This window comes from Ovis canadensis, chromosome 1 (assembly GCF_042477335.2).
Source record: "Ovis canadensis isolate MfBH-ARS-UI-01 breed Bighorn chromosome 1, ARS-UI_OviCan_v2, whole genome shotgun sequence".
In the NCBI taxonomy this organism is placed as follows: domain Eukaryota; kingdom Metazoa; phylum Chordata; class Mammalia; order Artiodactyla; family Bovidae; genus Ovis; species Ovis canadensis.
The window spans coordinates 71,386,039-71,398,529 of record NC_091245.1 but is presented as its reverse complement, the minus strand read 5'-3'; the positions used below and the strand labels follow the sequence as shown (position 1 = coordinate 71,398,529).

Genomic DNA, 12,491 nt, shown 5'->3' with positions numbered 1-12,491 from the left:
AGCTGAGTGACAAGGAATTGATGCTTTTGAATTGTGGTGTTGGAGAAGACTCTTGAGAGTCCCTTGGACTGCAAGGAGATCCAACTAGTCCATCCTAAAGGAAATCAGTCCTGAATATTCATTGGAAGGACTGATGCTAAAGCTGAAGCTCCAGTACTTTGGCCACTTGATGTGAAAAGCTGACTCACTGGAAAAGACCCTGATGCTGGGAAAGATCAAAGGTGGGAGGAGAAGGGGATGACAGAGGATGAGATGGCTGGATGGCATCACCGACTCAATGGACATGAATTTGAATAAACTCCGGGAGCTGGTGATGGACAGGGAGGCCTGGCATGCTGCAGTCTATGGGGTCACAAAGAGACACGACTGAGCGACCGAACTGAAGTATCAGAACTTGGTGAAGAAATTTTTTAATGTTATTCTATAAAAGAAGTAAATGAAGGAACCATGCTCATCAACTAGAATATTCAGTATTAGAGATAATTAGTTCTTAATACAATCTGTAAATTCAATGCAACCCCACTCAAAATTCAATAGGACCTTTCAAGCTAGCTTGATTAAGCTTTTCTAAACCTGTAATGGCTAGGAAGTCAAGACCATCAATGGTTAGGAAAATAAGACAGATGGAGGAGGGTATCTGTTCTACCAAATATAAAAGTTCATGATTAAAATACACTGCTGACTGGAGACAATATTAATATGTTTTTAGAAAGTGATACTGTTAACATCAGGGCTTCCCAGATGGCACTAGTGATAAAGAACCCACCCACCTACACAGGAGACATGAGACACGGGTTTGATCCCTGGGTCAGGAAGATCCCCTGGAAGAGGAAATGGCAACTCACTCCAATACTCTTGCCTGGAGAATCCCATGGACAGAGAAGCCTGGCAAGCTACAGCCCAGAGAGTCACAAACAGTTGGGACATGACTGAGCGACTTGGCATGCATGCACAATCAACATCGCCATGTGAAGCTGTTAGAGCTTAAAATGATCCAGGTTCATTAGACAACCTGTGACTATCATGACCATCTACATTCTGCACTCAGGTTTTTGTTGCAACCCTATGTATATTATAAATGTACAAATTTTCAAAAAGGACACAGTGAAATTTTGAGTGAAGAAAAACTTTTCAGTGAATCGTATGCAGATACAGATACTTTCTCAGACTGGCTGAGCAACATATATACTAGTGTCACAAATGACAGTTCTTCAGAATATAGTTCTGATTCAGACAATGTTGAGTTATTAGACCAACAAAGACAAAAAAACTTCAGTGACTGATCTGGATACAAAAAGTGAAAATGAAACTCACGGTGCTGGAGAATGTTCCTTTGCTTCTGCAGAAGAGTGGATTGCAAACATTTCATGAAAATTAGACTTTACAGGTGTAACTACTGCATGTAATAACCTGCAAAGTGTTAGTGAAATAATTAATTATTGGCTGGGCCAAAATAAAAATCACCAGCCATAGGCATTCATTTCTGCAAAACTCCCCTGGTCAATAATGAGTTAAATTAGAGTAATCAAAAAACTGTCATTAAAAATTTAATATATGACAGGAGCATAACATTGCCACTCAGTGGGGGAAAGGATGATTCTTTAAATAAATAATTCTTGAACAAATGGTGAAGCAAATGAAAGGTAGAGAAGATGATTCCTTACCTCATATGCTAAAATAAAATCTAGATGAATTAAGATCCCACATGTGAAAAGCAAAACCATAACACTTTTAGAAGAAAACACTGGAGAATATCCTTTTTACTTTGAATTAATGAAGAATTTCTTAAAACTAGATAGGAAAGCATTAAATATGAAAGATTCATTGATCTACATTAAAATGAACTCCTATTCATCAAAAGATAATCCTAGATAGACTGAAAAAACTGAAAGATATCAGCAGCATGTAAAAATAACAAAGTATGGCAGGTAACCTCCAGGATGGCCCCAGACCTTCCCTGCCACCTGGTGTTCACACCCTTGTGTTGTCCCCTCCCACATATACCAGGACTGGTTTGCATCACCAAGAAATGGTATTCACATCTGAGATTAGGCTATAAAAGATTGCCGATTCCATCCTTTGGATCACTCACTAAAGAAAGCAAGATGCCACACACAGTGATGAACATCCCTAAGAAGAGGTCCACATGGCAAGGATCATGTGAATGATCTTGGAAGTGGCTCTCCAGTCCAGTCTGAGTCAAAACCTTGAGATGATTGCAACCCTGGTCAGAACACCCATGAAGAAATACAGATACCAACTTAAGGAAAAAACGGGCAAAAGATATAGAGGCTTTTCACAGAAGAGGAAACACAATGGTAAATATGATATGATGGTCAACATTATCAATAATCAAGAAAAAGCAAGACTATAATAAAATGCTATTTTACATCCATTGGACTGTTAAAAAAAAAAACTTAAATTGCTGGTGAGGATATGGAGAATAAATAACCCTTATACATTAACTTGTAGGTCTGTAAAAATGTTACAATCATTTCAAGGGGAAAATGTGGCATTACCTTTTTAAATTAAAGATAAATATAACCCATAACTTAGCAATTCCATTACTAACCATAGATCTTAGAGACTTATATTGGTAAACATGCACATGGATGTACATAAGAACACTGTTTATTCCAGCAAAATTCAGTAAATAGACCAAATATCCATCAACAAGAGAACAGATAAATTCTGTATATTTATATAATGGAATACTATACACAGTAAAATGAACTATGCATAAATATGGATAAATCTATTAAGTGGAAAAAGCAACTCTCAGAACATACCATGCAGGGGCTTCCCTGGTGACTCAGTGCTAAAGAATTCACCTACCAATGCAGGAGACATGGGTTCAATCCCTGGTCTGGAAAGATCCCACATACCATGGAGCAACTAAGTCCATGGGCCACAACTACTGAGCCTGCACTCTAGAGCCCAGTAACTGCAACTACCGAGCCCAGGTGCCACAATTACTAAAGCCCATGTGCCCTAGAGCCTCTGCTCCACAACAAGAGAAACCACCACAATGAGAAGCCCATGCACTTCAATGAAGAGCAGACCCCTCTCTGCCACTAGAAAAATGCCCACATAGCAATGAAGAACCAGCAAAGCCAAATAAGTAAATAAATAGAAGATACTATGCAATATTCAAAATACTGAACAAGTGAGATGTTAATATATAAATCACGTATGAACTAATGAATGTACAAATCAACGTGCAAATCAACTAATCCCATAAGTTTATCAAGCAATGAAAGTGGTATAAATCATTCAATTAATAATTGTCATAAAATAATTAAATTGGGTTGGTATAACTGTTGACTTGACTACCACCAACTAAATAATGCCTCCAAGATTTAACACAGGGCTGGAAACTCTTCCAATGACTTCCCCTTCCAGTTGCTAGTTATTAACTTACTAATGTGCTATTTGGCACCCAGAGAAAGACACACAGCTGATCCCCATCTCACCTCACTGGTTAGAACAGTACCATTTGGATGCAGGCTGTATGCCAAGAGCCAGTGGCAGGAGCACCCAGTTAGAAGAAAGACAGCACAAAAGATGAGGGAGAGGGAGCAAGTTGAGTGGGGACTGATGATTCTGGCTGCCAGAACTGGGAACTTGTACTTCATGTTTGTCTGAGATGAACCAAGGGAGCGGTTGTGCTGTCACTTACCATATTCTTCTGGGTTATGAAATGGAGGTTGGTAGCTTCCCTTTCCTCATCCCTCTTTAATGACCAAGGCAGGCTACCCTCCACTACAGCATAAGATGCCAAGTAAAACAACTAAAAAAAAAAAAAATCTAAAGGGCCATTTCTGCACCACAAGAGGCTATGCCCCCCAAACACCAGTGTCTACCCACACTCCCTTCCAGTCTCCCCAGCTGCTACCAGATCTTCGTTATGTCTCCTCCCCTTGAGCAGGATGACGCATTTCTTTGAAGGATGAACAGAGGAGGTCTCCTCAGCTTAGCTGTCCAGGGTCCTCTCCCACTCAAGGGGCTTATGAAACCAAGAAGATTCCCCAACACCTGAAATAGCATGTATCTATAGTAAGACCTTCAACTTTGTCTCCAGTGCTCAAGCCAGAAATGCATCACAGAGTGTCATGGGGTTTCTGAAATAAACCACATGCAGTGAAACTTACAAGATTAACAAGTTTTACTACTTTTCAGAATTATTTTTTTACCAACCAGTAAGGAAATTACTTCTACAGCATTAACTGCAGCTATTTCAGTGTGCACTGGCTACATATGCGCCCTGCTCATAACAGAGTATGACACCATCTTTACAGCGCTCAAAAACATGGAAAGCTCATCAGGTTTAGAAAAGGAAAAAAAAAAAAACAACCCATGTGGTAAAATGAAGAAAAAAACACACAAAACTCAGGATGGTAGTTATCTTCAAAGAAGATGGAAACGGTAATTTTCTGTTTCTTGAGTTGACAGATTTATGTTTATTTTACAATGATACTTATCTCCTCAGGATTGACATTTTGGGTTTACCAAATCAGCTCATTGCAAGCTCCCATTCTCTACAATAATGCCATTACAATCTTATAAAAATGAGTATGAAATCTTGTTAATTACTGAGATAGTGCTGAAATCAGGACAATTAATGTCTGTAGAATTTCCCATTTATATCTAAAGGAAGAAATGAGGCTACTGAAATGTGACTTATTCTTAGGACCCAGGTCAGGTGCCCATTATATTTTCTCTTAAATGCTGACAAAAATTATCCAGTACTTTTAAGAGTTGTCAAAGTTAACAGAATTTACTCATCAAAATTTGTATTTCTTAATGGGCAGAAGACCTAGACACTTCTCCAAAGACATTCAGATGGGCAACCGGCACATGAAAAAATGCTCAACATAACTAATTGTTAAATGCAAATCAAAACTACAGTGAAGTACCACCTCATACCTGTCAGAATGGTCATATGTATATATATTTTTAATCTACAAACAACAAATGCTGCAGGGGTAGAGAGAAAAGGGAACCCTCCTACATTGTTGGTGGGAACATAAACTGGTGCAGCCACTATGGAGAACGGTATGGCAGTTCCTCAAAAAATTAGAGTTGCCATTTGATCTAGCTGAGCACATATCTACACAAAACTATTATTCAAAAAGATATATATCCACCCCAATGTCCATAGCAGCACTGTTCACAATAAGACATGGAAGCAACCTAAATAGTCATCACCAGAGGAATAAAGATATAGCATATATACACAAATAGAATAATACTCAGCCGTAAAAAAAGAATGAAACAATACCATCTGCAGGAACATGGATGGACCTAGAGATTGTCATCATTATCAAGTTAAGTCAGAAAGACAAATACCATGTGATATCACTTTTATGTTAAATCTAAAATATGACACAAATGAAATTATCTACATAATAGAAACAGACTTAAGAGCTTAGAGAACAGACTTGCGGTTGCTGCGGGAGGTGGGAGGGATGGAGTGGGAGTCTGGGATCAGCAGATGCAAACTTGTAAATGGAGAATGGACAAACAACAAGGTCCTACTATATTCAATGTCATGTGACACACCATAATGGCAAAGAATTTTTAAAAGACTGTGTTGTGTACATAGAACATACAAATATATATATGTCTGTATAACTGAATCACTTTGCTGTACAGCAGAAATTAACACATTTAAATCAATTAAAAAAATGTTTTAATTTATATTTTCTCATCCCCCACCTTTTGGCATCTCTTACATTGTCTATACAGTTTCTTTGATTACAGACAGTGATTATACCCAGGAATATATTGGATTAGCTGAAAAGTTCCTTTGGTTTTTAAGTAAAGAAAAAAAACAAAAAACACATTTTTTTCATTTTCACCAAGAACTTTATTGAACAACGTAGTCACCATTTTGTTCCACTACCTTCTGCCATTTTTCAGGCAACCTCATAATTCCATTTTCCCAAAACTTTATCTTTTTGAGCAAAGAACTGTTCCAGGTGCTTTTTACAGTCTTCCGAGGAATTTTTTTCATTTTTTCCATTAAGAGAATTTTGTACAGACAGAAAAACAGGATATTGGAAGTCACGATGTCTGGTAAATAAGGTGAATCAATCAGAACTTTCCAGCCAAGCTGTTAACAGTTTTTGCCTGGTCATTAAAGAAACATGAAGTCTTACATTCTCCTGATCAAAGATTATGGGTTTTCTCTTGAGTAATTCTGGACATTTTGAGTGATTGCTTTCAGTTGGTCTAAATGGGAACAGGACTTGTTGGAATTGTCTGGTTTTCCAGAAGGAGCTCATAATAGACGACTCCTTTCCAACTCCACCATACACACATCACTTTCTTGGGAGAAGACCACCCTTTGGTGTGGTTGGTGGTGGTTCATTTTGCTTGCCCTGTTATCTCTTCCATTCCACATTATTGTACAGTATCCACTTTTCATTGCCCATCACTATTTGTAAAACATTTTCATTATGTTTAAGTAGAGAATCACAGGCAGAAACATGATCAGGAAGGTTTTTTTCACTTAATTTATGTGGAACCCAAACATCAAAGAGATGAACATAACCATGCTGGTGCAAGTGATTTTCAACACTTGATTTGAGTATGCTGGCTATCTCCCGTGTGGTATAATGTTCTTGATTTGATTGCTATCAACTTCAACTGTTCCAACAGACCATGAAACTTTGTCCAGAGAGAAATCTCCAGCACAAAACTTCACAAACCACTCCTGACACATTTGATCAATTACAGCACCTTCTCTATAAACTGCATTTTTTTGTATTTTTTACCTTTCTTGAAATAACAAACATAATATGCCTAAATTGTTGCTTTTTTTCCTTCCATCTTCAATATGAAAATGGCTACACAAAAATTCACCAATTTTCTTTTTTCGAATGCATGCTGATATGACAGGTGTTACAATACAATCTAACAAAATTGTTAAAACTAAGCACTGCTAGAGCCATCTTATGGGAAAAAACAAACCAACCTTTTAGCCAACCCAATATTTGATCCCAGGTATATGAGCTCATTGAAGTAGTTTTGGTGGGTTTTTTTTTAATATGTATATTTTTTTCACTTGCACTAATACGTTCTTCACAAAGAAAATCTAACCTTTACATTAAGTCTGGAGATCCTTTTACTCTTTCCTTAATACTGCTTTAAGGGTGTTATCTTTCCCTACCAAGTAAGATATGACTTCCTTGATTTCGGTTCAGATAGTAAAAGTCCTTTTCATTGTTGAGTATTCTGATAGGCGTTGTTATCCTGATGTTTTGTTTTGTGTATGTCCCTGCTTACAAGCTTGGCATGGATCTCTAAATTTTCATCTCAACAATTACAGCCCCTCATTGTTCAGGATCAACTCTGAGTTTCATTCCTTTTTATAGTTTCTAGAACTTACTAATCATAGATCTGTATTTGTCCTTTTAAAAAGGCTCATCTTCTGAAATTAAGACGTCCTAAAATCATGGATGTGATACCAACCGTGGCCAACATTCTGCTTCCATGTTTTGAGATGCCATGAAGACAGAGGCACTCGCTCTGACTGATTAGGAGAGCAGAAGCATGGGAAATGCTGACCAGCCTGAGACTCGAACAAGCTATGTAGTATAGGGACAGTTCTTATGGTTGCAGGGGATAAGCTGGTGTAAAAGGAAAAGTCTAACACAGCTACTGTAAAACTAAGATTAAAAAATGCAAATTATTATTCACTGTAAAGAAAGTTAACTTATTTTTTCTTTAGGAAAGCCTGAGAGAAACTAAAACTAGAATATAACTTTCAAAACTGCTTTGCAAAACTTGCTGCCATTTATGGAATGTAGCCATCTACGTTGTATTACCTGGAGCATAGCACATTCAATAACAAAACCAATACATCGCTTTAATTCACATAGCGATAATAAGAGATAATTCTATACACCTTAATGGACCATGAAAAGATTATTTTATTCCATGAAAATATTCTCAACAGAGAACACTATCTTAAACAAAGCATTTACATTAAGAAATCAACATGTGCACAGAAAGAGTAAAAATTACTGAAAAATTAAAGATTTCTTTTGGACAATTCACATGTTCAAATTTAAGAATGATTTAAACTGTGCAAGTACAAATGTCTTCCTTATTGTAATAATCCATATACAGGTTGCACTATTCCACATGAAGGAATTTGCCTCCTACGGAAGCAAATCCTGCTTTAAGAAAAACAAACAGTAGCTTGAAAAGGACAGTTAGTCCTCACAAGAAAGCCTTAAACTTTGCCCTCTGTGGCTATTAGCCAAAAAAACACAAGCACTTCAGGCTTTGCACAGAAGACAAACACAGCCAGATCACATTTCCTCTTCATTGCTAACCTTGAAAATAAAAATAGCACTGGATTTTAAAACTACTTTATGTAGTCTGTCAGTACTGAATAATGTCACATTATATAAATAACCCTGTAACAAGATTTAAAATCTAAAACTTCATAGTTTACTAGCCTTAAAGGTAATACACTGTATGTCAGCTGTGTGATAGGGGCATACTTGATCTTACAATGGCATCCACTTTCACACAACTGTCATCCAGCTTTAGTATTAATATAACTGGTAGTACAATTCAAATAACACTGGGGAAAATTAAAGCAGTCACACAGCTTCTAAAATATTGCTTGAAATCCAACAATACATAGACCATTTCACGTTTTCTTTCCTCCCTCAAAACAGTAAAGAATCAAATTAATCAATCTTCCATGTTACAAATATTCCCCCCTCCCCCACCCACCTCCCTATTAAATGCCACCAAGAAATCAGTTAAGATACAAGTCATTAACAGAATCACAAATGCAAGGCAGGACAACATGAGCAATAGGGGCACTGATGACAATTATATATACAAGTATAAACATACAGAAACTCCCATTTTACAAGTAAAAGTGCACATAGATCATTACAAAGTTTCACTATATTTTATCCAGTTCAAATAAAATCATCACTTGGAAACAGACTATCACTGTAATAATCAAATGAGAACACGGTAACCCCAAATCAAAAGACAATGAGGGGAAAGGTCCATAAAACTTCTCATTGAAAACACTGAGTAAAGTAAAATGGACTCGGACATGTCTCTAGTTTGATGTGTAAATTTGAAGATGCACCATCGAACGTGGCAGAGCTCTAAAAGCCCCCAGTGGAGGTTGTACAGCAGCTGCAGCAGCACTGCCAAGTTAAAGGAGGTCACACTTAGCTGACACATGAAGCCCTTTGTGGGATACTGTAGTGGTAGAGTTGGCAATCAACAGATTTAGGCACTCTAGTTTAAGGCAGCATTTGAATGGAAGCAGCTGACTTCTGACAACAGTCCTTTGTCTTGAGGCGATGAGTATCTTCTGTGTTTATTATGCCAGGATTTCATTGCTGACTATAGATTCTTCCCAGACTGAGGGGCTGAAGATCGATCATGTTTCAAAGAGTTCTTTCAACTGGGCTGTAGGCTAGAGCAGAGATGTTTTCTTTTTCTGATCATAAATACTGCAGGTTCACAAACTACTTCTTCATAATGCCAAAACTGGAATGTTCTGTAGTGGGGACATTATAGCAGCGTACACAAATACTAGGATGGAAACATTAGTGCTGGAGATGTTTGACAGTGATTTGCACTACAAATGTAAAACAAAACAAAGGCTTTGACAAGAACAAGGGATTATAAAGACATGCCTAAAAATCTAAACCCGATCACTCTAGACATGCAACAGGATGTTAAGCAAGCACAGAGGTGGCGCAGGCAGACACTGACAAATGGCAAGGATTCTGACAGACAATGGGTCTAAAAGCCAATTAAAACAGAGCTCGGACGGATAGTCCTGTTAGGACAGTCAAATTTAATAAGAGCTCTGCATTCTTTTTAATTTGAACATCAGTAAAACAGATGGAAAAAAAGGTTAGCCACTGTTGGCTTTTTTTCCTTTATATGAATAACTATAAATGACAAATTTAAGGGTTGGTATTACAATGATTTTTTAAAACAACACATGGAAATGCTAATGAAGTTAGTAAAAAATAATCATGTCTGCATGCACTCATGCAACTTGCTTCTCTCACTCTCTCTGAGCCTGACAATTCTAACACCTCCCCCCCCAAAAGCAGCTGCATGTAACCTCCTTCAACATCTTGCCCATTTCCTCAGAAACCCTCTTCAGGAACCTGCAGTCCAGGAGGAAAAAGAAAAGAACAATTACTGAAGACCTTTGGTAAGACCAAAAGGGATGTCCAGTTTAAAGCGTCCATCCCAAATGTCTCTAAAATCATTTTATAGTCAGCTATTAAAAACACCAAAAAATGCTGGAACGTGAGCAAAATTAAAGACCACTCTCAACTGCTTCTTCACTTTACTTCCCTAGACAACTAGCACTGCCTATCTTGACTGTACAGTGCTTCCCACAAATGCTTATTAAAATTAGTTGGAAAAAAAACTATCCTAATAACTGACAATTCAGTTAAAATGAGGAAATGCCCTCGATGACAGTACAGATATATTCCTCCAACCCAGTTAGTGAAAAAAAGTCATTTTTTCTTTCAGGCAAAATTTGCCAGTACTTCCCCACCATGCAAGATTTCATCTATCTTAGTTTATTTAGAATACACTTTCCTATGTATGGGATTCCCTGGTGGCTCAGAGGGTAAAGCATCTGCCTGCAATGTGGGAGACCCGGGTTCAGTCCCTGGGTCGGGAAGATCCCCTGGAGAAGGAAATGGCAACCCACTCCAGTATGCTTGCCTGGAAAATCCCACGGATGGAGCCTGGTAGGCTACAGTCCATGGGGTCGCAAAGAGTCGGACATGACTGAGCGACTTCACTTCACTTCCTATGTATAACTGCTAAATGCAGTATCACTAAAGTGACATTTCTCAAAAGACATTTCAAGATGAAAAATACAAGCATTAATTCAGAAGAAAGCTTGTACATTACTGAAAATTACTAGAAAACCTGAAAATATCCTTGGGTCTCAAAAGAAAGCCGTTTTGTTCACTTAAGAGCAAGACCAGGCCCATTTATTCTGCATCTCTCAATTAGCCTACTACAAAATAGATTATGTGCTGCATGCCTGTTTTCTTCCTTTAGGAAACCAAAATTAAGAACAGGGACAAAACCAAAAATGATTACATTCGTATTTTATCCATTAGCGGATTATTATTACTTTTTCCTAGAAACTGGAGCTACAATTTCAAACTCCTATACCAAACCACTCTTCTGGGCATCAGCAAGCATTTCAGTGCAGTTTCACTTGAGTTCACTACCATCACTGTTTCCTGAAGCAAAGTGTAACAGGGTAGGGAGCTTTCTATCTATGGATTCCTGCCCAGTAGATCAAATTCTATGATTTATACTGCAGAAAAGCACAAGTCCTTAACACAGACTTAAGCAGAACATAGAGCAAAAGGCATCAATTAAGCTTCACACCAACATCACTCAAATGGTAAAGCGTCACAAGAACAGCTTCTTGTGGTAATGTTCACATCTCTAAGATCGAGCCTACGCTCAGCTCACATAGTGAACAATAAATCTTGGATGCCCTTTAAGCTTTCTTATGTTTTCCCACCCATTGACTGTGTTTGCATTTTGTTATCATTCCTATGTCATATGTGTTACAAAGTTGCCAATTAGTTTAGATGTAAGTTACTGCACCTTTACTGTTTTTCTCTAGAGTTACATCTATGTATGATGTGGGAACGTAGCCTTCTTCACCATTCTGTCTCCGAGCTCTTGTCCATCCATCACCCTTGTCCTCCTCAATAATGTACAGAACTTCGCCTTCTTTCATTGCCAGAGTGCCTTCATTATGTCCTAAATGAGAGTTTTCATAGCACAACCATAATTTAAGCGTAACAACAATTTTGAATAAAAGTTACAAATACAAAACAATGTGAAACCCTGCTAGATTTCAATATAATAGAACTATGAGCACACTGACTCTCATTACCAACGCCTCCATGATGCTTTGTAGTTTGCCCAACACTTTCATAGACTTATCTCGTTTGAACCGCAGAATAACCCTGTGAGGCTGGCATTAACAGCAGCACCATGAAAGATGAAATATCTGAGCTACAACAATATTGTATGATTTGACAGGGTTTTATTTCACTACTCTAACTCTTTCCTCAAATTTGAGTGGCAGTGCTATCTAGAAAATTCATGAAGTTTAGATCAAGAAAAGAGTAACAAGACAGTGAAAGGGTTGGAAGAAATAAGGGAAGAATATAATTGTAGCAGAATGATCATAGTTATAAAGCACAAATCTCCTTCAAAACTCATCAGCCTCAGGCCTCTCTTTCTTCCCAATCCCTTAGCCATTCCCAAGCTGCTTAACAGTAACAGTTTTCACAAATGAATCTTTATTTAACATTTGCTAAATTCTTCCCTTCCTCTCTACATTACAACAAGATCTTACTTAACACAATTTTCTCAGAGTGAGGAATAACTGAAAATTACTCAATTAAAAAACCAAAACCATAGACGGGTAG

General features: G+C 37.7%; 1 protein-coding gene across 4 annotated transcripts in view; it reads right to left on the bottom strand.

The window, feature by feature from the left end:
• Positions 1 to 5,845: 5,845 nt before the first annotated feature.
• FNBP1L (formin binding protein 1 like) overlaps positions 5,846 to 12,491 on the bottom strand; it is a 115,408-nt gene continuing 108,762 nt past the window's right edge. For 3 of the 4 annotated variants that reach the window (XM_069598148.1, XM_069598174.1, XM_069598166.1), the window contains one exon: positions 7,918 to 11,814. In XM_069598148.1, coding sequence (XP_069454249.1) covers positions 11,636 to 11,814 — 179 coding nt within the window. In that variant the 3' untranslated portion in view covers positions 7,918 to 11,635. Of the gene's footprint in view, positions 11,815 to 12,491 lie in introns of all 4 variants that reach the window. The other variant, XM_069598157.1, reaches the window with a different exon arrangement.